At 30.2% G+C, this 27,322-nt stretch overlaps 5 protein-coding genes and 1 non-coding gene across 11 annotated transcripts; 4 read left to right on the forward strand and 2 right to left on the reverse strand.

Moving 5' to 3' along the window:
* The first annotated feature begins 281 nt into the window (after positions 1-281).
* LOC103579200 (NECAP-like protein CG9132) lies at positions 282-3,841 on the forward strand. Its single transcript, XM_008560532.3, has 3 exons — positions 282-540; positions 731-1,127; positions 1,205-3,841. The coding sequence occupies exons 1-3, from the start codon at positions 455-457 to the stop codon at positions 1,475-1,477; spliced, it is 756 nt and encodes a 251-aa protein (XP_008558754.1). The 5' UTR covers positions 282-454; the 3' UTR covers positions 1,478-3,841.
* A 734-nt stretch (positions 3,842-4,575) lies between these two features.
* LOC103579198 (uncharacterized) lies at positions 4,576-6,833 on the reverse strand. The gene is made up of 5 exons (XM_008560530.3): positions 6,313-6,833; positions 5,418-5,730; positions 5,091-5,351; positions 4,848-5,000; positions 4,576-4,768 (listed from the first exon to the last, which is right to left on the reverse strand). The coding sequence occupies exons 1-5, from the start codon at positions 6,594-6,596 to the stop codon at positions 4,610-4,612; spliced, it is 1,170 nt and encodes a 389-aa protein (XP_008558752.1). The 5' UTR covers positions 6,597-6,833; the 3' UTR covers positions 4,576-4,609.
* A 78-nt stretch (positions 6,834-6,911) lies between these two features.
* Positions 6,912-8,802, forward strand: LOC103579199 (dolichyl-diphosphooligosaccharide--protein glycosyltransferase 48 kDa subunit). The gene is made up of 3 exons (XM_008560531.3): positions 6,912-7,136; positions 7,357-7,983; positions 8,061-8,802. Exons 1-3 carry the CDS (start codon positions 7,004-7,006, stop codon positions 8,603-8,605), a joined length of 1,305 nt encoding a protein of 434 aa, XP_008558753.1. The 5' UTR covers positions 6,912-7,003; the 3' UTR covers positions 8,606-8,802.
* A 399-nt stretch (positions 8,803-9,201) lies between these two features.
* On the forward strand, positions 9,202-9,274 carry Trnak-cuu (transfer RNA lysine (anticodon CUU)). The gene has a single exon. It is a non-coding gene; the product is annotated as a tRNA-Lys (tRNA).
* A 4,785-nt stretch (positions 9,275-14,059) lies between these two features.
* LOC103579197 (uncharacterized) lies at positions 14,060-18,127 on the forward strand. The gene is made up of 2 exons (XM_008560528.3): positions 14,060-14,309; positions 14,535-18,127. The coding sequence occupies exon 2, from the start codon at positions 14,574-14,576 to the stop codon at positions 17,820-17,822; it is 3,249 nt and encodes a 1,082-aa protein (XP_008558750.1). The 5' UTR covers positions 14,060-14,309; positions 14,535-14,573; the 3' UTR covers positions 17,823-18,127.
* Positions 18,128-18,298: 171 nt separating this feature from the next.
* LOC103579196 (leucine-rich repeat flightless-interacting protein 2) lies at positions 18,299-24,053 on the reverse strand. Of its 6 annotated transcripts, none has more exons than XM_053737604.1 (10): positions 24,030-24,053; positions 23,470-23,698; positions 22,080-22,347; positions 21,695-21,821; positions 21,081-21,220; positions 20,745-21,008; positions 20,518-20,662; positions 20,331-20,456; positions 19,889-20,100; positions 18,299-19,812 (listed from the first exon to the last, which is right to left on the reverse strand). In XM_053737604.1, exons 3-10 carry the CDS (start codon positions 22,170-22,172, stop codon positions 19,702-19,704), a joined length of 1,218 nt encoding a protein of 405 aa, XP_053593579.1. In that variant the 5' UTR covers positions 22,173-22,347; positions 23,470-23,698; positions 24,030-24,053; the 3' UTR covers positions 18,299-19,701. The 6 variants fall into 6 exon arrangements, with proteins under 6 accessions (XP_053593579.1, XP_008558747.1, XP_008558748.1 ...); XM_008560525.3 differs by lacking the exon at positions 24,030-24,053 and adding an exon at positions 23,782-23,998; XM_008560526.3 differs by lacking the exons at positions 23,470-23,698; positions 24,030-24,053 and adding an exon at positions 23,741-23,998.
* Between the last annotated feature and the right edge of the window lie 3,269 nt (positions 24,054-27,322).

A 27,322-nucleotide genomic window follows, 5' to 3' on the forward strand; every position in this document is an offset into this window, starting at 1 on the left:
CTTTTTATTATAATTAACATAATTTTGATATTCAAATGATTTTGTGAAAAAATTTAAAGTTTTAAATTTCGCGCCAAGTTGGCGCCACCATTTAAAATGTACTGCAAAATAATTGCAATCGATATTTCTGTAATTAAAAAAATTATTCAAATAAAAATAAAAATAAATTAGGGAATATTTTAAAAAACATTTGGCGCGAAAAATTATTTATAAGATTAGACACAGACCATGTCATTGTTTATTTTTTTATCATTATCTTTTGTTGAAGAAAAAGAGGCGTGATTGCAGATAGAAGTTATCGAATCACGTCGGAAGTGTGTGATTGTGTCTGTGTACATAAAACCAATACAACTTAACAGTTTATGAGTTGTCAAATAACGTACTCGTGTCATACTCATCATTTTAAAATCATACTATTTTCTATAAAACAATTAAATAATTATAATTAAACATTATGGAGTCTTACGAGAGTGTGCTTTTAGTTAAGTCCGAGGTATTTGTATTTAAAATTCCCCCAAGGGCATCCAATCGAGGTCACAGGTAAGAAAATAATCCTAAACATTTGTTGAAATTGTAGATTTATTATTTCTCTATAACACAATCGTAAAAGCATTACTTTGGTGATCCATATTTATTTGAACTGCCAGTGACTTATTTCTATTCATGACATTTTAAAATAAAAGAATAATAATCATCAAAATTGTAATCGCGATTGTTTGAATTACTATAGAGCAGCAGATTGGAATCTCCAAGAGCCATCATGGACAGGAAGGATGCGTTTGGTATCTCAAGGTGATACGATAACGATTAAACTAGAGGATAAAATGAGTGGAGAATTATTTGCCAAGTGTCCTATTGACACTTATCCTGGTGCAGCTGTTGAACCAGTAACTGATTCATCGCGTTACTTTGTGCTAAAAATCCAGGATGACAATGGCAGAGCAGCTTTCATTGGTGTAGGATTTTTAGACAGATCTGACAGTTTTGATCTCAATGTTGCTCTGCAGGATCACTTCAAGTGGCTAAAAAATCGTGAACAAATTGAAAAAGAAAAAGAGCAACCTAAACCTGAGCTAGATCTCAGGTTCAAAGAGGGAGAAACTATTAAAATAAATATGAAAATTACCGTAAGTATTGTCTACTATTCATTGTTATTTTTTTTTAAATTTAACACAACAATTCATACCTACTACTTTTTAAACAGAAAAAAGATGGTAGTGAAGTTTCATCAAAGTCAAAGCGTCCTCAAGTAGGACTAGGTCTTCCCCCACCTCCAGGAGGTGTCAAAATAGCACCACCACCACCAAAAACTCCAACTTCCTCACCGGCTCATAAGCCAGTCGGAAATGCACAACCAGGTTCTGAATGGGGTGAATTTGCTAGTGCATCGCAACAACAACAACAACAGCAGCAGCAGCAACAACCATCAGCTGCATCTCCAGGTTCCGCTTCCAATGCCAGTTGGGTACAGTTTTAATAATCCGAATGTACTAACAAAACGTCGTAACTGATGACAAAATATTATAACAACGCGAACGTTATCTAACGCTAAATACACATGTGTATTACACACAAATAGAAATATCCAGTACATTAAAACGTGTTCGCTAGTTGATGTATATACTTATTATATATTAGCGAGGGAATAACGATTACGATATGCGTACTTTTTTTTTATTGGATTGGGTACAGATTGACGATAAACTTGCCTAGTTTGAATTTAATTATCAATCAACTATCTACTTAGTTAATTAACTAAATGAATAATTATTGTTATCATAATTATTATTTTTTTATTATTGTTGTTGTAAGCATGACAATAATTATTTACGTCCATGTTGTGCATTTTTGATAAAGAGGTATCAGTATTAGTTTTAATTAATGTTTTAATGAACAAGAGTGTAGAGAAGGATATTGATCTATTGATTGCATTAGTTTTAATTGTTTTACGTCCTTATTTTTTTTTTAATTATTACATTGTTGAATCTATTGTTAAAGTGACATATGCATGTGAGTCGAAATAATTAAAAAGACGTATAATTATTATATTAAATTTACTGTACCCAGTCTAATTGCTGTGAAACAATGTTATATGTAATAACTAAAACTTTTTCTCATTGCGCAAATTTATCTTTAAATTAAGTCATTACGAATTATTATTTTTATTTTATTTCCGGTGATTAAAGATTTTTTTTTTAATTTTTTATGGTTTAATGTTTAACGAACAAAAATATGATTCTGAAGTTAGCAGACAATTAACAATTTTCGAATTTTTTCTACCAAATAAATATAAAACAAAAAAAAACTAAGAATGCATATGTAGAAAATTAAAAAAACTATTGGCGCAATTTTTTAAAATATTTTTTATTATTTATCATTTTTAAAAAAATCCAAAATTTATTAAGAGTTGGCTAATTTCAATATTAAACAAAAATTTATTTCGTATTTTTTTTTTTTAAATGATTGAAGGAAAAGAAAACGTGATTGCATTGAAATTAGATTGAGTAGATAACACACGTCGTAGGGCCTCAGTGAAAACTGGCACTTGTACATAAATAAATTAGAAGCAGTAATTAGCTTCTAGATAAAAGCCTAATAAAATAAAAAAACATACAAAGAAAAATATAAAAAAAAAAAAAACAAACAAACAAACAAAATGTGAGTTATGTTAAATTTAAAATCTTAATCTCAATCAATAGTTATTATAATTATTGTTATATTTTATTTTTAATATGCCACGTAATAGTAAAAAAAAAAAAAGTTAAATATTAGATATATATTTTGAAAGCGCATGCTTAGGTTTTGCAAATGCAAAAAATACTTTGATTTTTTTGTAAATATGATGTAATATTTCATTGCACTTGAATTTATTTTATATTATTATTATTATCGCGAAGTATATTGTTGATTATGATGACGAACGTAATTATAATTATAATTATGATTAATAAATTAGTATTATAGATCAGAGGATGCGTGATAGGATCGTGAATTACTAATTTATTTTTCTAATAAAAAAATCTCGAGCAAAAAAAAAATAATTATCGGAAGCAATAAATATTTTGTTGAAAATTAAAAAATCAAAATATATTTTGATTGATTTTGAATTAATTAAATAATACTTTAAATATAAAATTAAAATATTTTCAAATTAAATGAATTAAATTTTTAAAATAATTAACTTAACATTCGATGAAAATTAAAAATACTTAAATTGTTAGTGCAATTAAACAGGATAGAAAAAGAAATATTGGATTATCATTAAAAAATAATAACCGGCAGTTGACAAAATGTTATATCATTCTCATGTATATTATTTTCGAATAAACAAAAAGAAATATTTAAATAACAACGTTATCTATAATAAATTATTTAATTATTATTTAAATCATAAAACCTTCCTCATATCTTTGAATGTCACAGACAAAACTGTCTATTTAAAAAAGTAATTAAAAATATTAAAAAAAAAGTGTATTGTAAAATTAAATAAATAGAAATATTTTTGTTAATTGAGATATAAAAACCCCCATATCATATATCCTATTTTTGAATCAATAAATTATTAGATCGTCACTAATGTTTAATAATGAGCTTAACAAATATATTAATGGCATAGCCAATACTTGGTGTATGTAAATAGATTTAATCGATCTCGTTCAAAATAATAATAATAAACTAGTATCAACAAATACTGTCAGTTAATCAACGATACATATAAAGTGTAAAATTAAATATATATATATATATATACATATTGTGTATTAGATTATATATTTAGAGATGTATAAATAATCAAGTAAATGGAAAATGTAAAGTTATAAAAGTTTAAATAAATGGTGGATTAGTGAATGGATTAAAAAAATAAATAATAAGAGTATTATTAATTGCTATCACATTCTATTGTACTGTATTTTTGGTATTTTCTTTTTTCCATCATAGCATTGTTAGCACACTCAAATACATAAGTCGTTACTTATTATATAAATAATACTTAAGTTCACGAATTACGGTTGCTCAAAAAACGTTTTTATTTCTATCACAATCATCATTGGGTAATTAAATTCCCAAAAGTAATATCATTTAAAGCATGTTCAGAAATTAACTCTGGAAGAAAAAGATGCTCTGTGAAAAAAATAACTTTTTTAAAAACAACATTCTCTCGAGTAATAAATCGATATAAATCATTGAATTATTAATTTCATATTTAACGCGAAGAATAATTTTCTTGACAGGATAAAATCATAATATATTTATAACTTGGGGCATTAACGCCTGGTCTTTACATCTATCCTAGAAGATATTCTAAAAACCAGACATTGATTCTCCAAGTTGTACACTATAGCAAAAAAAATAACTATTATCTGGTTAAACCAGAGGAACAATTCGACTATCATAATGCCTTCATAAACTCTGCGGAAGGTAAATGCAGTATCTGGTAATCTTTCGTTCCTCTAGTTTTAATTAAACCACGTGACTTTTCATTTTCTAACCACCTGGTCAGATATTTATCACTCTCCAGAGTGTTTTTCTGAACACGATCTTGAGTGATTAATTAATAATTTATTACTAAAGAAAAAAAAACAGTATTTATATATTATCAACAACAAAATTAACAACGTTTATTGCGTGGTACATTTAAACGTAAACTACGCATTGATAATGTTCGGTTGAAATTACGCTGGACAGGTCGCTGAAGCTGATCACTGTTCAGTGTTATATTATCATCGCATTCTATAGTACTGAGTACTACGAGTAGAACGCCTAAAACCTACGAAGTAATTTACGCAATTAAACAATAAATTTTTTTAAAAATAATTCGGTGAATTAAAATTAATAATTTCTCTTACCAAGCAAACAATTATGAGCAAAGTATACACATGTATACTAGCAGTTGGTAGCGATTCAACTTCTTTGAGTGCCTCTGCAGCGTCTATGAGGTCTGGCTTTAATTCCAAAGCGTGTCTTAAATGTACAGCTGCTTCTTGAAAATGTCCATATGCCTAAAAATAATCATTTTAAATTACAATGGTTTTGAACTTTAATCAGCTGATTAAAGTAATAAGTAATGACTTAAATTTAGTAATGATTACCTTAAATATTTGTCCAAGTGTAAGATACTGTTCCCATGCATTACGATCAGGTGGTTGTAGTTCTAATGATCGTCGTGCTAAGTACGTAGCATCATCTAAATACTGTAAAACCATCAGTACCCTTGCTAAATTCAATAAAACTTCAGCATTATGAGGTGAAACTGCAAGTGCTCGTCTAAAACACTCGATTGATCGCTCAGCATTGCCTTTTATACGCCAGAAATTACCAATTTGATTGTACAATTGAACTGACTTTGGTTTCTAAAATAAATTTATTATAATTAATTACGTATTTAAACTTTGAATTAAATACTAATAAATATATACCTCTCGCTTGGCTTTCTTGAGTCGTCTCTCGAGTAAATCAATATCAACATCCTCAACTTTAGTGCTGCCCTTTTTGAACATGAGAGCAACATGTGGTTCTGGTACCAGCGGATGTTTATTGCGATTAGCAATGCCAACAAGATTATCGTAGTACGTGTAATTAACTGGCTTCCCACAGTCCAATACAATGTCCTCGCACTGCTGACCAGCAGTACACACGATCTGTTGCTCCTGGGATGATGTTGATCCAGCAGCAGAGGTCAGTGTGTCCGTTGCGTTTGGTGGATCCGCCATGGTGTAGGAAACAAAACGTCTGCACGAAATTTAAGGCTGTCATAATTGCTGTAATGACAACAGCAAGCCACACACAAACACTAACTACGGGCAAAAACAAATATACTACTATTAGAAATAAAATATCACTAATTACCACACAGCATTCTCTGGATAATTTACTTAAAATTATTTTGCCAAAAAAATTTTTAAATTTACTTAAATAAAAAACATCAAGCCAATGCACATCAATACATATAATAATAATAACAAAATTATTTTGCTTAGCTAAAAAAAGCTCAAACATTTATTTTTAACACACAAATATTTAAAAACAAACAAGCTATTGATGATGTCATACATAAATCATAACAGAACTTGTGAATTAAATAACAATTAGCACAAAAAAGTGTGATACTGAAAGTAGCTGACGTTTAAAAAATGTATTTCTTTTAAGTAAAGAAATAAAAAACTTTGAAAAATATTTTTGTCCATATTCGAAAAATTTTATTTTACTTACAAGTTAATTGTTCATAAAAATTAAGAAATTGTATGACGTCTGCTATTTTCAGTATCATGAAAAAGTAATATCATGCAATAATGAATAATAACAATAGTTTACCTGTCATTATTGCTTGTTATAAAGCTATTGAATTCGTTACAATAAACTTGTAATTTTTCTTGATTGTCAGTTGAGGCACTTTTGCTCCAACCCTGCCCATTAGATGAACTTACTGTTGAAGTGAGAATTTCAAAAATCGGATCATCTTCAACGGGTGATGCGAACTGAGTAGCCTTCACAACTCCATCAGCATTTAGTCTCCAAGAAGTACGTGAATTAGACAGCCGTACTTGGAATACCAGCAAGCAAATAGCATAGCTGGCTATACGCCTGTCAGTCCACATGACACCTATTTTATACCAACAATTGCTCTCACTTGTAATTCAATATTTTATTTATTCAACAATTTTAATTAACTTTTTTTTTGACGTAACCTTACCACCGACCTCAACAATGCTAATGGAACCACTGAATAAAAACAACAAAGATGGAGATTTAGATTCCAGGTGACAACAGATATTGGCTAAATACTCTGAAGACGTCTCTGCTGTATTGTTTTTAAATTTAAAACTTTGTCTACTCTCTTACTTATCAATTCATGGTAAAAATGGCTGACGTATTAACTGAAGACATGTCACACTTCCTTCATCTATTAAATTTTTTTCTACACACACAGGCATCTATATCTGTAATCATAAAATCGCTCTCGTGGCACATATCGTATCCATTTAATTAAACCCCGAGAGTGATCATGTATTTTGGCCAAAGTTTATTTTATTTTCTCTGCATTTTCACGTTTGCAAATGCCGGTGGACGTACACTTGTTCTCCTTGATAATCTTGGAATCAAGGAAACACATTCAATATTTTTTAAATGGCTCCAAGGTATTTTTATTTATCATTATCTATCATACCCAACTTCATTTATTATTCTAATTAATATTCATTGTTTATTTAATTAAATTATAATTAATTAAAATAATGTATAAATATATTTACAAACTGTCATAATTATTTATATTGTTATATTAATTCATGAAAACTAAATTCTTTAGTATACTGTAACCTACAATTGACATAATCGTTAAAAATAATTTTGTTTCAGACCGTGATTACACGTTGACATACAAGCTAGCCGATGATGCTAATCTAGTTCTTTCAAAATATGGAAATTATTCGTACGAGCATTTAATTATTTTTTCACCGTCAGTTGAAGAATTCGGCGGAGCATTAAATGTTGAAACAATAACTGAATTTATTGACAATGGCGGTAATGTTTTGGTATCTGGTTCATCTCAATCTGGAGAAGCTCTGAGAGAATTAGCAAGCGAGTGTGGATTTGAATTAGACCAAGAAGGCGCCAGTGTTATCGATCACTTGAATTATGACGTGACTGACGATGGATATCATACAAAAATAGTCGCGGACCCAGAAAATCTTATCAATGCTCCGGTTATTGTTGGAAACAGACAAGTTGCTCCATTGCTTTATGAAGGTACTGGATTAATTGCTGACCGGGAGAATCCACTAGTTCTCCGCTTACTCACAGGATCCAGCTCGGCATACTCGTACAATCCTAAACAGCAGATTAAAGATTATCCCCATGCTGTTGGAAAAAATACTCTATTAATTGCTGCACTTCAAGCGAGAAATAATGCTCGTGTTTTGTTTACTGGGTCCCTTTACTTCTTCAGTGACGAAGCTTTTACTAGTGCTATTGAAAAGGCTCAAGGTAAATTACTTTACACTCAATTAAAACCTTTAGTTTTATGAAATTTATGTATTAAATTCATTTATTTATTATTTTAGATGGTAAACGTTATGAAAAATCAGGTAACGAAGAAGTTGCTAAAGCAATAACTCAATGGGTCTTCAAAGAAAACGGTGTGATTCGTGTATCATCTGTTAACCACAATCGTATTGGTGAACACAGTCCACCAGCAGCTTATACCATAATGGATGATGTTATTTACACAATTACCGTTGAAAAATTAATGGGTGACAAATGGGTACCCTATGAAGCCAATGATTTACAGCTTGAATTCGTAAGAATTGATCCATTTGTCCGTATGACCATGACACCATCTGGATACGGTCGTTATGAAGCAAGATTTAAAATTCCTGATGTCTACGGTGTCTATCAATTCAAAGTCGATTACAATAGAATTGGTTTAACTCACTTGTACAGTACTACCCAAGTATCAGTACGTCCACTTGAACATACTCAGTACGAACGTTTTATTCCAAGTGCATACCCATACTACGCAAGTGCATTCTCAATGATGTTTGGTGTTTTCATATTTTCATTTGTATTCTTGCACTACAAAGACTCTAGCAAAACTAAAGCTGAGTAAATTTATTATCCACATTTTTTTTACCTACAATTTGATGTACAGACTGAATTAAAATTACAGTAAAAAAAGAAAAAAAATGTGTGAATGCATTCCTTTTTTTTAATTTAGTATGAGCTTTCATACTTTTTAAAATCAAATATTTTGTAATTGTTAGGAATATTTAATTAATAAAGAATAATAAATTTTTGTCTAAAATTTTTTAATCTTTTTTATTTTGCAATCGCACTTTTTAAATTTCATATAAATTATTTTTGAGTAGAATACAATTACGCGGTAATTTTTTAATTAAAACTTAAATAATTAGATGGCAGTGTATGCCAGTTCGTACATCGTACTTCCTCTTACTGAAGTCAAACTATTTTTAATAAATTACTTTTTTTTAATATTTATACGGAAGATGTAATTAAAATGATTTCATAATATTTTGATAAATTATAATAAGTGAGTTTATTAATTAAAATATTTGTAGCAAGTGATTTATATTAAAATTAAAAATTTATATGGAAGTAACTTGACCATTTTGAAGTTCGTTTTTTTACCACTTTCGTCGTTTTGGCCCTGCGTTGATGAAAAACATAACGACTTTGCCTGCCGATGCCTGGCTAGCTCAGTCGGTAGAGCATGAGACTCTTAATCTCAGGGTCGTGGGTTCGAGCCCCACGTTGGGCGTTTATTTTTTAATTTTCCCACAAAAATTCATTTTTTTATTTAAAACATCTAATAAATTATCCTTTACAACTATTTACTAAATTTTTTCGCTAATGCCAAGAAAAATGCAGCTGCCCAAAAAAGAATCATTAATACGTCTAAAGTAAACAGAATTACAAGAACAATAAATCCGCTTATTTCATACGCTTCGGCCACAGCTAAATCTCAGGAACCACATATACGTAGTCAATCAAATCAGCACCAAAACAGTAACAACATCAATTCATCGTCGTCTACCAGCACCCCCCACTGGATCAACGATCTTAAAAATGAATTAGCATCAATGAACAAAAACATGCTGACAGCAGTTAACATTCAAATAACTCAAATTTCTAACCAAGTCCAAACAAACTCGAGAAGAATCGAGCAAATTTTCAACATCCTGCAAATTCAACATGGATAACCAAAATAAAATGAGCAAACTAAAAATCGCAGCCATTAATGTCAATTCTATCCAAACAAATCAAAGACGTTACGATCTTCAATGTTTCGCAACTAACAATAATCTAGACATAGTAATAGTCACTGAAACAAAACTTAACGTAAAGCATAAATTATCTTTTAAAAATTATGAATTCATTCGTACGGATAGAAAAAATTCAGTGCAAGGCGGAGGCACTGCTATCCTAATAAAAAATAATATCAACTTCACCAAAATCAACTCTCCAACTTCACTAGATAATTCGATTCTGGAATACACAATAATAAAGGTTAAGTCAGACTCAATCAAAAATCTCTTTATCATAGCGGCATACGCTGCACATGACAATAAAACAATTTTCACTAATGAACTCACCAACCTGCTTAATGACCTCAAACTACAAAACCCAGATAACCACTTCATATTAGCAGGTGACTTGAATGCAAGAAGGCAAGACTGGGGTGACTCGGTAACAAATGAAAGAGGAAGGCAACTCAGAAATTGGGAACTTAATGAAGGTTTAATATTCAGAGCGACTTCCGTCACTCCGAGTGAACCCACCTTCATTAGAGGCCAGTCGATTCTGGACATAATTATTATCGACTCAAGACTTGATCTCCACATCTCCAACAATAAATCCATAACAGTAGCGGACTACGATAGCGACCACAAGGCAATCATCTTCTCTATCATATGTACACAATTTAACACAGTAAGAGCTCATAACTACAAATTCAATTATAAATCCACAAAATGGAAAAAATTTACAAACAAACTGAAGAAAAACTTTAATCAGACAATTCCTCATGACCGTAATCTATCGACTCAAGAAATTGACGAACACCTTGATCAGATTAACACCGTCATTCGCGAAACAATTGAAGAATCGGTCCCGAGATTCAAAAATAACATCAACAGTGTCAACAAATATTTAAACTCCAAAATCAAAAAGCTAAAGAAAGACAAATCACACATGCTAACAGTGTTAAATAAACTGCTGAAAAAAGACCCTCAAGCCAATTTACCTGCTACACAATCAGCCAAAAACTTACTTGCTCAATTAAAATCCGACCTGAAAAAAGAATTTAAAAAATCGACTGACAGCTACTGGGCATCTCAAATTAAAAGAATCGATCATAGACGGGCAGACAACTTCTTTCCTAAGATAAACAAATTACTCAGACCTCGAGACCCCTTAATCATTGGTGACATCCAGAGAAATTTATTGGAGCCTAATGTTGCAACCAGAGCTTGCATCCCGGCCGACGCCCCAAACATAATTACGGACCATACAGATAAGCTCAACATCATCGGAGCTTTCTTTGAGTCGATTAACACCCCAAGACACACAAATATTGACACACGAATCAAAGAAATGGCTGATAACAAAGCTGATGAATATATTGAAGATCTGAGGGCCAGAAGAACCAACAGCACAACAATTACCCACTTCTACCCAAGAAATCCGGCAACTCACCCAACAGCTGATGGTGATGACATTTTCTGTGACCCTCCCACACTCCAAGCAATCGTCAAAAAATTGCCGAATAAAATCTCCAGTGGGCTTGATGATATCCCTCCAATAGTTTTAAAACACCTTCCTTTTAACATAATCACTTCATATTCAATAATTTTCAACAACGCAATCAACAACTGTTACTTTCCAACAGCCTGGAAACGTGCAAAAGTCCTTCCTCTGCTAAAGAAAAATAAAGACCCAGCCAATCCTTCTAGTTACAGACCGATCAGTCTAACCACCAGCATCAGTAAAGTTTACGAAATCATAATAAACAAAAAAATCATCAAACATTGTGAAGACCATAATATTATACCAAACAACCAGTTCGGATTCAAGCACCAACACTCAACAACTCATGCCATTCATAAACTTCTCAGTGATGTCAACACCTTGCTCGGCAATAAATATCTAGTAGCTGCAGCTTTATTGGACCTAGAAAAAGCTTTTGATTCTGGATGGATCAAAGGTCTAATCTTCGTCCTACACAACAAAAAATTTAAACGATGGCTCATTCTGCTGATCCTGGACATGTTATCTGGAAAATCGTTCGTCATCACAAACGGGTCCCAACTGTCATCCATCATTTTCCATATTTTAGAAGGGTTCCAACAAGGAACAGTCAACTCACCAGCACTCTTTAACATTCTCACCTGTGAAATCATTAATCTATACCAACTTAACCAAAATAACAACTCGTTCTCTATAGCTTTTGCTAACGATACCATTTTTTATGTAGCTGGCAAGGATCCGGACAAAATTAAAATCCAACTGAATAACATTATCAACAACATTAATAGCCATTATGCTAAATGGAACGTCAGGATCAACCCGAGCAAGTGCGAAACCATCATTTTCAGGAAACCAGTTCACTACTTCAATAACTGTCAAAAAGCTCAAATCCTTCAAACCACTACAAAAATTCCAGGAACAGATACTGATGCAGACATTCCCCATGTCAAATCAGTCAAATACCTAGGGGTACATCTGGATGAACTGCTCAGAGGTCACTCTCATATGATCACTCAACTCGACAAAGCCAAAAAAGCCTTCAGAGCAAATAGCAGACTGTTCTACAACAAGCACCTATCGTCCAGATCAAAAATAATCTGCTATTTGCTATTAATAAGACCCATCCTTTCATATGCGGCCCCGGTCTGCTGGAATACCGGAGCAGCACTGATGGAAAAATTCAGATGCTTTGAAAGAAAGTGCATAAGAGCGTGCCTAGGACAACATAGATCTGCGGACTCAAATTTCAACCAGTTCATTAGCAACAAAAATATCTACAACATGGCGGTCATCCCACGGATTGACTCGTTTTTCATCAAATTAACCAGAGACTACTTTGGCAAACTACCATCCATCAACAATACCATAATAAATAACCTAGCTCACACAGACCTTAATGATATTGAAGACCGTCTCAAAAACGGTTACATCACTCCACAAGCCTTCACGCACATCGACCACATGGGCCTCATCCAGGACCACAACAATATTCCGGTGATTTATCATTGGAGCAGACATCAGTCAGACAAAAGAGTCATATTAACAATCAAAGACATAAAATGGAGCACCAACATGGTCTATTCAATGTCTATACTATCGATTGACTCCATGGACCCAAGCAGACTATCCAGTAAATACTGGTGGTTAACGGAGAACTCTACACACATCAAAGCATTGAGACAAAGACTAAACTCCAATCAAACATTCACGCCTCCGTGATATATATTATGTAAATACTGTAAATATTGTATATATATATTTTATATTTTCTCTCTATCCTCCTCCTTTTCTATTTTATTTATTTTTATTATCATCCAAAGACGGTTTTTCAATAGTCTTTTTTTTCCGTCATTTCTTTTAAGAGCAACATTTACTGAGTTAAAACTCATAAGCACTCAAATTAAACAAATAAAGTAATCACAAACCTAAATAGCCACTAGCTTATCTCATAAGTATGCGAGAGCACGTCAATGCCCAGCAGCTCCAATAACACCAACCTGTGTTAATAATTAAGAGTATTTTTTAAGTTATATTTCTTCTTGTTAATATCAATGTACCGACTGAAACGAAATAAACTTTATTTATAAAAAAAAGTAGAGCATGAGACTCTTAGTCTCAGGGTCGTGGGTTCGAGCCCCACGTTGGGCGTTTATTTTTGAATTTTCCCACAAAAATTCATTTTTTTATTTAAAACATCTAATAAATTATCCTTTACAATTATTTACTAAATTTTTTTACAATTAACTTATAATTACTTCTAAAATAATTATTTTATTCACATGGTATCTGACATCTGTTTACTTGGACTTGCAAGTGATTTTTAATTTAAAAATTCTCAGAAATAAATTATAATTACCCAAAAAAATTTGTGTCTCATCATCAATTAATTTCCAATGAAGTTTATAAAAATCTTGAATTAATTAAACAAACGCTTAATTATTAAATAAATGTCATTGAAATACTAAACAAAGTGACAGGTGTCGTGGATCCAGACATTAAGTTGGTAGTGAACTTGAAAGAAAAAAAAATTGGTTTTAAAAAATAAATAAAATTATAATAAATGAGATGTAATTATTTTTAAACCTTAATAATTTAAATTTTATTAAATCAATTGATATTTAATTTCTTAATTTCTTTTAGACTTAAATCCAATTTTGTTGAGGTTAATAAAAAATATATAGTGAAAAAAAATATTAGATATTTAATTTCCATCAAGTTACTGAACTTTTTAAGAACTGTACCAAGTAACCAATCAGGAGTATAGTTTTTAAATTTGAAACTATAGCGTCCGTTACGAGGACAGTCAGTTGCCATCCGAAAAGACGTTAGTGAGAGCTCATAGTTTATAGCAGCAAAGAACATTCCGGAAAATATTTTTAAGTTGTTTACGTTATTAATGTTTTTTTTTGTTAGTTAATTATTGACCACCATAACTGACTTGTCTCAAATTAAACTTATTTACCACAGTCATTACTTTGTTATTTCAAATTATTTATTGCTCGGTTGTCGTGTTGACAACTTTTTTTTCATCGCAAAGCATTAACAAGGTAAAATAAATATTTTCTTTCAAGTGTTTCATACATTAATTTTCTTTAACTGACAAAAAAAAATAATTGTCATATTAATTTATAAACATACAATTTTTTATTTATATAATACTATTTTTAAAAATAAAATGCAGGTTATATATCACGCGAATTATTTGTATTTATTATTATTATTAAAATGATGTATCATGCGTGAATTAAAGAAAAAATGTATTTGTATTATAGGTACAAAGTAACTACTCGGTTATTCAATAAATTGACAGAATGAGTGGATTACCTACAGCAAGCAGATACGAAACAAGTGCCCCTCAATGGGTTGATTTCGACGCAATGACACCGAGTGCATGCCCTGATGACGGTTACTTTGACCAGTTCCATGATGACCTTGAATCAACGCCATATCTACGCCAGATGCAGCCTGTTGCTCCAGATGAAAAAACGGAAAAATCGGAAAGACTTCGCAGTGTCAAAGCATCATCATTATTTTCTGACATTGACGATTCCTCAGGTGATTCTAATTTTATAAATGACATTGATCAAATGTATATATCGCCGATAAAATTAAATTCACCGCGTTGTAAAAACCAAGATTCTGGTGTACTGCAAGAATTGTCTGTCGAAGATGTTCTTAATGACGCTTTGAAAGGTATGGAGATAATAGGATCTTCTATGAAAAAAAAACGTCAAACTCCAAAATTAAATGTAACAGCGTGTGATAGCACATCAACAACTCCAAGTAATCGCAAGACTCGTGTTTCGAAGTCCATGAATTTCAATGGAATTAATAAACAAACACCTGTTGCTGGTTATCGTCAAAGCGCAAGACTCAAAAATACCATCGATAATTCAGAAATAATTACAACTGATGGAATATCTACAGATAAAATCAATTATTACGTCAATGAAGATCAAGATCAAGATGTAACTAAAGGAGTTTCGGCAGGTACAAATAAAGACGGAAATCGATGCACGGTTACTATAAATGAAGAATATAAAGAAAACATAGTCAATATCAAAGTACCAAAAATAAAAGTAGATCAGTTTAAAACACCGACTAAAAATGTGTTATCACATCATCGTACTCCGTCAGGTCGTACGGCTATTAAAATAATAACTACTCCTTGCCGTATGAATTTACAGAACTCGGTTACACCATCGAAAAATACTGAAGCTTATGATGTTGATGATATAAATGAACGAGAGGTTGATGCTGATAACACAATGATTGCTGAAGGGGAATCGGATGATGACTTTAATGAAAATATTGAGTACCAACAAACAAAGAGTCCTGATAAACAAGTTGATCATACAAAAGTTCCGTCTGATACTAACGTGACGATATGCTCAGACAATAATTATAGATCTAGAGAAAAACGTAAAATACGATTATCAAAATCACTTTATCATCCGTCTCCGTCTGCTTTTCGTAAGCCAAATAAAATAGTGATGACACCTTGTACTGTTAAACTTGAAAGACTAACGACACCATTACCGAAAATCAAGATAAATAATATTCATTTGTTTGATAAGAGTGTAAAAGATACAATGGACATTGATGATGATTTGCAAGCTGAAATTGAATCGGCTAATAAAGTTACAGTAAAACAAGAAATTATAACACCTGCAGCTGCACATACAGAGACTATAATCACTGATGAACAGCCTGGATGCTCAAAGAACATTCAAGATTACGAGGATAATGCTGAGGAAAACCTGGACTTGGATCAGGTGACTAACAAATCGTCTACAGCCACTGAAGCTACGGCTAATATTAACATTGAAGGGCTAGATGGGCAAGATGATGTATTTGAACCACTTGAAGAATTCCGTAAAAAACTCGACGGTGAAGAAGATCAATACTTCAAAGTTCATCATAATCGTCATCCTATGAAACGTCAGTCCTGTCAAGCCAAACCAAAGGTTTTAACAGGTACGGCTCGAAGACGTAGCGATCAGTATCAACCTTTTAATAAATCAAACACCAAATATGTGAGTCTGGCAGAAGGTGTCTCGACATTCCATCGCAGTACACCAACGCGTTTCCACACGGTGAGCACAAAGACAGCAGACACTAAAGCCGGGCCAGTTCAAAAGGTAAAGCAACAAACTTCCAAGCGAACTATTCCAGTATCACCTGCATGGCACGGCAGAACACGTACCAGGCAGCCTCTGCAAACTCAATTGGAACGTGAAGAATTGGCTCGTCAGAAAAATAAAATTCGCGCTAATCCCATACCCAAGGGAATTTTAACAGCTCCAAAAGCATTGAAACCTGTTCCTAAGAAACCGCCTACTGAACCAAAGCCGTTCCAATTAACTGGAACTAGAAAAATTTCTACTAAAAAACCAATTAGTACGTCAACAGCAACTACTAGTACTGTAACTTCAGCAACATCATCAGTAGTTTCCACGTCAACAGCGAATGTTTCCGGATCACGAGTCACTTCACAAGCAAGAAGAACAGTTGTAACAATTAATAATGATGGTGTTGCACAGCAACAACAAGTTTTACACTTTGGAATACCGGTTGTCACTAAAAAAAATATAAATGTCATTGGAACGAAAAGAACTGTACCACAGCCATTCAGTCTAGAAGCACGAAATCAAGAATTTTTAAGAAAAAAAGAAAGAAAATTGGAAAAATTACGGGAAGAAGAAGCTAAAAAACTTAAAACTGGTTTTCATGCTCGACCAGTCCCTAATCTTACTAAAAAACCAATTAGTCAGGAAGTAAATAAAGAAAAAGTAAAGAAAGCTCCGGCGACGTTCAAAGTTATGCCATTTAGTTTTGAGAACCGTGATAAGATGTTGGCTAAAAAGAAAGAAGAGTTACGTAAAAAAGCCGAAGAGGAAGCTAAGAAAGTTAGAGTATTCCATGCAAATCCTGCACCGACATTCAAACCAGTTACCGTGAGGACAACTTCTAAAGAAAGTGTCAGAAGCGAGACGCGTGAGAATGCGGAACTTAAAGTCAGAGCTCCTCCAGTACGTACAGTGTCGGCTGATCGTTTGACACGTGGGAATTCAAACGATAAACTCAAGTGTCAAATAGGCGCTCGTGGATTGTCTGCACAAAATTTAAGATCTAGACAAGACAGTTTTACAGCAACAAATTTTATCAGAAAACCACTTGGTTCTAGTTCGTCCATCAAAGACGATCAGCGTCAGCTAGATCAAGAAAATGATTCTTCAAACGCACCTTCTACTTCATCAATGCCAGCAATGAAGCAAAATTTAACGACTCTACCAGTGAAGCTACACAGCGATCGCAGAGCTACAAAACGTCGCGAGTACGATGATAAACTAAGACGTCAAATGGAACAAGAAGAAGCGTTTCAGCGAATGGAGCAGCAAGCTATCCTAGCTAAAGAGCAAGCCGAAATTGCTAAAATACGCAGAAACGGAGAAATTAAAGCTAGACCGATGCCTGTTTATAAACCTCTCGTTGTTGTTAAGTCCACTAAACCACTCACTGAACCGTCAAGTCCGGCCTGGTCTCGACCTAAGCATTAATTTTTACTTTTCTTATGTTTATTTTTATCTAATATATAATCTATTTTTATTACAATTGTCATGCAGCTTGCAATTTTTTTTATTGTTATGAATTCGATATTTTGCTTTATATTAATTAATATTTAAAAAAAAAATTGTTCAGAATTTTCACGTTTATCGTATTAATTGTTTTATTGAAATAAATTTGCTTTAATTTTTCGCTGGATGGTACGATGAAACTCAAATTTTTTTCAATAAAAAATACTTGAGTGATTTCATAACTTTAATAATAATAATAATAAAAGTTTTAAATAATTGATTAGTTAATAATATTTTTTGATTGTATTTCTATTTAACCATTATTTTTAAATAAAAATTATAATTACAATTAAATATACAAATTTTTTTTAATGATTTACAATATCCAGAAAAAAAGTATATTGCAGAGAAAGTGTAAAATAAAAAGATTTAAATTAAAAGTCTATAAGAAATGCGTTAATAATTTTTTAATTAATTAATTAATTAATGAATAATAGTATTTATAATAATAAAAATTACAATAGAATTTTTTTGTAATTGAAAAGCGATTAAACTAACAATTTATTTATTATTTATTTTTTTATTTGTTTTAGAGCCACATTGGTAAGTAATAAATACGAATTAAACAAAGTTAAATGCACTGACCAATTGAAAACAATTGCCGATATTAACATATTAAATATTTCCTTTCCCTAATATATGTATATATATTTATATAAATATGAAAAAAAAAATTTGTTTCAATTGTATGGCGATGAATCATCTTCAGCATTATCTCGATTATAATTTAGGAATAAATTTTTTTTTCTTCACTTTTATCATACATTCAAACTTTGTTTGATTAAAAATATTTTTTTTTTTTTTTTACAAAAAAACGTCAAGTCTTATATCTTATAAACGTTCATGTTTTTTTATAAATGCAATTGAGAGTATTAAAAAATTTTTAACAGACAAGACTTTTATTTAATTGCACAACTAAAAAATAAAATAATTTTTTTATTATTTTATTTATTTACTTTAATTTTATTCATTTTAAATACTGATCACGTGTTCTAATATCATTTGTACGAGTTGAAAATCTAAGTACGCACCATTATATAATTATATTTTATAAGACAATTAATAAAATCATATTTGTTTATAATAATAATAAATAACATTTTAAAAATTTACACATCTGTTTTAAAGTTGGATCTATTGTTAATTCGATGTCTGTTATTAGTATAAATAATTAATATATAAATGTAAATGTAACATAACATTTTAAATAAATTTTGAATATTTTTCTTTAGGCGACTGAAATTTATGATAATTATTCAGTAATATGCATATATATAATTAATAAAAATTTCATTTTATAAATTTTCATGCACAAATCACGTAATCATAATTTGCTGTTTGTGTTTTAAATACAAACGGTTCAATTTTAACGACCGCAAGGTCTCAGTACAAAGAACCGTCAAATTATTTATCAAAAAAAGTCTATTTAGCTATTTTGATAGATATAATGTATTTCTTGTATTAAAAAAAGTCTGAGTATATTTTAATTCATGCTGATTAAATTATTAAAAACAAAAAATCTAACGAAATAACGCATAAGATGGTGCTATCAACTGGTTGCACAATGCCAGGGTATGAATTAGATAATTATTAGACGATTTAAATAAATAAATCTGATTGTTTCACTTATTTTTCAACAGATTACGAGTTAGTGAAGAACGATGATTTGTATTTTTTGTTTTGTTAGTTATTATATTTTTATCATCTTTGTATGAAAGGTACAAACCACTAGTATCACCTTAATTGTTGTAGCAGAAGTAAAATAATAATTTTATCCGGTCTCACCGGGATTACCGTCGCGTCAGAGTTCTTTTAACAACGCGGACTTTGCGTTTTTCAATTTGTCTAATCGTCTTTGTAAATGTGAATTTGCTGTTTCTAATTCTTCAACACGACCCTGCGATTCTCTTACCTGTAAAATGAAATTAAAAAAAAAATTAATAAATAACAATGAGAATAAAATTTGAAATTGAATTTAAATGACATACTTCTCTCTGCAATTTTCGTTTCTCGACTTTCAAGTCGTCTTCAGCTTTTTCAGAAGCTTCTGCCGCAGATTTATAACGGATAACTTGACTCTCTAATCTCGCGACAGTCGCTTGTAACGTCGACATATCTTGCTCGGCTTTTTGTAATTTAAATTTGTAATCCGCCAATAACTTATTCGCTTCCCTTTGGACGTCTTCTGAATCTGTTAATCCTTAATCAGATTAATAAATATAATAATCATATAATTTAATTTATCATCAAGGGCATTCTCAGACAATGCCCTCCCATTTCCGCATTTTTTTAAAGATAGTCAATTATAAACGGCGAAACTGTAACTACGTCATGACAGTTGAAAGTAATTGAATTTTTTTAAAAAATGGGGGGTATTGTCTGAGAATGACCTTAAATAATAATAATGACGATAATTATTTTTAAAACTACCTAATACTGATCCAGACGATCTTTCGGATCTTAATCGACTTTTGGCTTCTTCCAATTCTAATCTTAGGTGTCGAATTTCATCTTGTAATTCTTTTTTTTCCGCACCAAACTTTTTCAACCGAACATCTATAAAATAAATATTTCAATTAATAAATAAAACAAAGTAAAACTAAATAATTGGACTAACCTAAAGATCCTTCACCAGCATTCTGTAACAATTCAGCAGCTTCCGTACTGACTAGTACTTTTTTTTTACGATTTACAATTCCATTGGACGTTCCTGCATCTTCGTCATCACTGACCTCATCCTCAATTATAACCAATCCATTTTCCTTTAAGCAACAATTAATTGTCCAATTAACAAGAAATTAAATGAATGTATTTTTTTATAAACTAAATAAATGAAATAATTACTTCTATAAGTCTATCTCTTTCCTCTAGCAATGTTTTGCACATTTCAAAATCTTCTTTCAATCGTTGACAATCGCGCTGAAGTAATTTAGCCTCACTAGTTTTTTCCCTGAGTTCTCGCCGCAATGTAGCAGCCGATTCTTCCGATTCTTCTAATTGATCTTTCAATAAATCGACTTGATAAACATAAGACGATTTTTCATTATCAAGTTGAGCGTTAGCAATCATTGCTTTTCTAAATTTTTCTTCGAGCTCTTTAAGCTCTAACTATTTTATAAAAATATTGTTAACAATTAATTTAAATAATTATTTATCTTAAAATAAATGTTGAAAACTTACTCTTAAATCTCTACTTTGACCAGCATCCTCTAAGGAATCTTCGGAAGACCTACGACTTGACTGAAAATTATTTGAATTTGTTAATAAGCGTGAAGCCCTTACAGGATCTGGCGTTACCCTCATAGTCCTTGTTCCATCAGCTAAATAATTATTTATTTATTTATTAATATATCGTCTAATTAATCAATTAATATTATTTTCATGATACCAGCATCGAAACTCAAAGTTTCAGTCTCTACAGTCAGTCGAAACAAGCGAATTTCAGTCCAATGCCGCAAATTAATATTAGCAAATGCGTAAATTGAGAACGCCTTTAGCCAGAAGTCAGAAACAAACTTGTTTTCATCCCTTGGGGACAAAGTTTCTGCTCAGTTATAAATTGCAAATAACAATTTACGCTTACGCTGATAGTTGATTATACCATTGTCTTAAATTAACTTGTTTCTGACATTGAAACTAAGTTCTAATGCAGGTAATCATGAAAAATCTAGTGTGTAACTCAGAATAAAAAACGATTTCAGACTGCGGGTTATGTCAGCCAACTTCACCCTGGTCTGAAATTGTTTTCTTTCATCCCTTGTTACACAATATACTATTAATTTAATAATATTTACCATTACACATATCATAAACACGATCAGCGTTTTGTTCAGCTTCTTTCTGCTGTTTCTCCAACTCTCTCATTCGAATTTCTCGTGCTTCAGCTCTGGCTTGTCTTCGTGCTGCTAATCTCTCACCAGCCTGTAAATAATCGTAGCAAATAAAATCAAGTTTAAAGCAAGTAACTAAAATGAAAGATAAATATTTACAATTTATTCGAATCACATAAAATACTAACTGTATATGTACATTTATATTGACGCCGTTATGCCTTATTTTGGAATCCACGAATAAAAAAATAAAAAAAAAAAAGTATCTAGTACATACACAATAATACATATACAAGTGACAGTATCGTAAATACAATTAAATGTTAGCGTTTAAAAATAAATAGCATACCTCTTTTGCTATTTGATCAAGAGCCTGATCCTCAGCAGAATGCCGACTAGCAGCACGTCTTCGACCAGTTATCGCTGACTCCATTGTGTTCATTTTATTATTATTAATATTATTATTATTAATTAATTAATTAATATAGTAATTATCATATAATTATATATTTATCTTTTATTTAAATATTTATCTCTGATTTATTCCAATAACAACACGGATGCCCCTTATTTCACCCAACTTCTCAGTGACCTCACAGAGTCGTTAACCACCAACACTAAAGACAAAAAAATACACAAATATAAACAATACATTTCAACATATACATAGTATTTTAATTATTAATTAACTGAGTTAATTAACTGGAAAATAGATATGATTTGAGAAACAAAAAAAATTAAAAGCCATGCGATTAAATTAAAAAGCTCTGATTAAATTGAGTTTTAAATCACACACAGAAAAAAAGAAACTCTAACACTTAGTGGCCGAAATTATAATCCAGAAACTGGGTGTCAATACAAGGAGTTTTTAAATTTTGAACTATAAATTTTATACTGTGTCAAATTTTTAATGTTTAAGTTACGATTTTTAAAGTTCAAATATCAACTTTCTCTGCAGAGACACATTTTAATATTCATCCTATAATTATTTACGTTTAAATTATAAATTTAAGAATGACTATTTAGAATGACAGTATTAATTGATCACTTAATCATTATATTACTTGTCATTTTTCAATTTATAGATCAGTGCATAAAATTATTTTTACTATTTTTGGAACAAGTGTTTTTACCAGGTCTCTGTACAGATGATTTTGTGCATATGTACATATTTTTGTATGTATGTATATAAGTTTGCATCCTGATAAATAAATAAATAAAAAAAATCTTATTGGATAAAATTGTCGGGTGTAAATCTAATTATGAGTAAAATAAGTTGTGATGAAATCAATTAGATAATTTATGGCCATGATAGTATGCAAGTCAAGTTCATATAAACGCTATTTTAATGAGGTAATTAATAAATCATTGTAGTAATAATTAATACAAGTGATGATTAATAAATAGATCATTAAATACATTCTTTAGAGGATTTGAAGCAATGGTTGGTGATAAAAAATGAATAAGAATGTTAATTAGCTAGATAATTTTTAAAAAAATTACTTTATCAGACTGGATAGAAAAAAAAATAGTTGAATATTAAAAGCAAACATTAAAATATTTTAAAATGCACAAACACACCCACACATTTTGACGAATAGAGATACGACATGCGAATAAATGAGTCACAAAAAAATGGAAAAAAAAAAAAAAATATTAAGTAAGAGAAATAGTTGACAATTATTTAAAATGTGATATATTTATTAAACATTAAGTAAGTTTTTATAAATAATACTTACTAAGAAAAAAAAATGAAAGAAAAAAAAAAAAGAAACAAATCCTCAGCCGGTAGTAGATTGCATTTTTATATCTTTAGTCTTGTTAAATGTAAAAATAAACCGGGATAAACTATAAATACTATCAATGGAAATTGGATGACTTGATATTCTCACAATGATGATGTTGACGATAGTGATGATGATGATGATGATAATAATGTTGATGATAATAATAATGTTCATTGACCATCTGTAAATTTTAATATATATATTATGATAATTAAATATTTACAGTGTTAATTTAGTCGTTTCTTTTTATAAATAATTATTCACAATTGTTTAGTGTTATACGCGTAACCGTTAAGCCGTAATATTATTTTACAGGCACCGTGCCACGATCAAAGTTCGTGAAATCGCACACGAACACGGTGCAAGATCCATTTTTCGATCGAGTAACTCACTCCTCACTGCTTTTGCCATATATACCTATATATGTATTCTTATATATGTATGAATGTATAGGCACATAAATTTATATAAGCATATACTTATATAGATGTATATATATGTACGCAACATACATGTGGGGGACAATTGTAAGCAAGCAGCAGACGGCAGGTATGTAACCAAACTCCATAGGAAAGACCGTATCACACTCACACACACAAACAATTACACACTTTGCGCCGCCGCACCTTTATGAATAATCAACTAGTGTCACCTATTGATAGTTTTTTCTTTATGTTGTCAGTAGAATATCATTTAATTGACATCTGTTATCAGGCGATGAAATTAAACTCAATGACAAATAAATTATCGACTTGGAATTAGGATACTGTTAGCTAAAAGTGTGAATGTAGCAGATATGAGACAGTTTATAAATTTAAAATAAATAAATAATGAAACTAAAAAAAATGCACGTACTGATTTTAAATTATCTAAATACGCATTTTTAAATTTTTATTCTACTTGAATTTTAGTTATTTATTCAAAAATTTAAAAAACTCTCAGTTGTCAGCCACCTTCACATTCATCCGATTGTTAGACACTTGTAATATTCAAAATAAGCTGAGCAAAGTCAGCCCCCTTCTAATTTTTTTTTGACACTTTTTTGGATTTTGATTGTAATAAATCGTTTGTTCGTCGTTTGTCCTTGAATGTTCGTCATTAATAATTATTTGTCCTAATTTTGTTTATTTATAAAAAATTAAATAATAACTGATTGTTTAGTTAGCCCCCCCTATGCAAATTATAATTTTATTCTATCATATTTGGTCTATAATTATGTATAAACGTTTGTCCGATCATTAATTGTGTTTGTCCTATTGTTAAATTGTTTGTTTTTATGTTAATTTGTAGTTTTTAATTAGTTATATATTCATATGTGTGGAACACTTGTCTTGCGCATGCGCGCATTTCATGATGAAGGCGGGTAATTTTAAAAAAAATAAGCAATGACAAAAAAAGTTAATCCGTCTAAGGCTCAGAAGGATTTAAGGTCTTTTGAAGTATTGTTCACGCGTAATTATTACCCTATTTAATTAATTACATCCTGGTCCAGCACCAACTCGATTTAATACAGTCTCATATGGTAAGCGTGATAATATTAATTTCGTGTTACACCGAACTATGTTATAAAGATTAAGTATATTATGGAAACATCGCTAGAACCGATACCGCAATTATAACTAAATATTAGTCTCATTATCCTTTCAATTGCTTATTGAACTTATTAAAATCGATAAGATTAATATTACTCTACAAATCTGATAAAGCAAAAAATTCCAGGGACAGCCTGCGGTGTCAATCGGGTTACAGACTTTTTTTATAAATGATACATCAATTAAAATTTTTCTCCAAGTATTTTTTCGGATTTCGCAGTTTCTCCGTAATTATAATTTATAGATCTCATGAAAGTCACAGATGCATGAATTGTCGTTGTGGAAATGAAACAATTTCATCTAAGTACGCCTTAATGTTTATAATTTTATGATTTTTTTTCATTATAACTAAGTCATATTCATATATTTTTTATCAATTATTGTCTATAATTACAGTATAAAGTAGTTTTTCAAGTGATGCCGTATAATCTTGAAACATCATTTCAATAATAACAACGTTCCATATTTATAAATATAATTTAAATATACTTATATAAAATTTACAAAAATATAACCCCACTTATGTATTAGAAAGTCAAAAATAACCTACTACTTATTGTTTTATTTATTTTCAAATGAAATTAGCATTCGCCATTTGTTAACAATAACTATTAACATAGAAATATGGTAATCAGTTTTTTAATGAGTAATTCAAAATATTTGTAAGAATAATTGGTACTTTCTTGTTTCGATTTTTTCCCAACAAAAAGTTCATGTTGTCATTGATGATCAACATATCGAAAAAGAATCTAATAGTTTATTGCTATAGATTTGGCCGACAAAGTTATGCTTTTTTTTTTTTTTTAATGAATTGATTTTTTTTTTTTTTTTTTTTTTTTTTTTTTAGATAATTGCATTTTCATAAGAAAATTTTCTCATCTTGAAACTGTGTGGCATGTTTTTCTCATTTAAGTAATATTTACTTGAAATATTTTCGAGTGACAATTAATTGTTATTATTATTATAAAATGGAGTCGACTGGAAATAAAATATGATTGAAAAACTGTTTATAGTGTTTTGCTTAAATGAAAAATTAACAATTCTTCATGGATCGGAAAATGTTTTAGGGATGGAGTAAAATTTTTGATCTGATATGGGATTTGAATCATTAGTTGAAAAACAATTTTCTAAACTTATTTCTGATGAAATAATCAAATCTGGTAATGTACCCATTACAGTGCAAAACAAAAGCAAGGTTTAAAGGGTGGTGCTAAAAGTATTAAAATAAAAAAAAAAGATTTATTTAAGAAGAAATGTTGTGTCTATTATACTTTTTCTCTTCACTGTGAATTACAAGTAAATAAAAAATTTCGTTGTTCTCAATCAAATCTATTACGATTAATCAAGTTAAGATTATTTCTTTCATTCTTGTAATAAGTTTTGTTAGCACACATATTAATGTTATCAGCAATGAAAATAAAATTGAAATTAATATTTTTTTTTTAAATTCAAGTGACATTTGTCTAATTATATGGTTAATATGTTAAAATAATATACGTAGTCGAGAGAACTCTATTGTCATAATTTCATAGCTACTGCGGTTAGTTAAGAAATAGTTTCACTAGAATCAAGAATCGTTTAATTTAAAAAAAAAATATATATATATATATATCTATATATACAAATCTACTTTATTTAAAATAGATATAGGGTCCATATATAAAAAGATGTATTAATGTCTATTCATCTATTAATGAGGTATCATGTTCATGACTGTAAAAATAAAAGTAATTTTTGTGAAATTTAAAAATGAATTTATTTCTGTTGACTTGATAATTTCGCATTTTTTAGCTATTGTTGATATATATTTTAATTTTGAATTTTTTATTTTTAAACAATACAGAAGAGAGCAAGCCTTCGGAAACTTTTTTATATAAATTAAAATAATTAAAAATTAAATTTATGAAATAAAAATTTGAAAAAGTGAGTAAATTTTTTTTTTTTTAATTTCGTGTGCATTTTTTGATGTAATTATTTTTTACAATATTCAGATTGTTTCTACATAAAAATTTTTAATCGTCAGATGTCAGCTATTTTCGGTGTCACGAAATACAAATCTGTAAAAATAAGTGAAAAAAGAAATGAGTTACTTAGAGGTTGCTATATAAAATTTAATTAATAATTAATCATAATAAATATGTTAAACTAAGTGCTTGTTTTGATGACGTTGCATCTTTCTTGAGTGAAATCTTGAACAATATTATAATAGTAAA

This window comes from Microplitis demolitor, chromosome 3 (genome assembly GCF_026212275.2).
Source record: "Microplitis demolitor isolate Queensland-Clemson2020A chromosome 3, iyMicDemo2.1a, whole genome shotgun sequence".
In the NCBI taxonomy this organism is placed as follows: Eukaryota; Metazoa; Arthropoda; class Insecta; order Hymenoptera; family Braconidae; genus Microplitis; species Microplitis demolitor.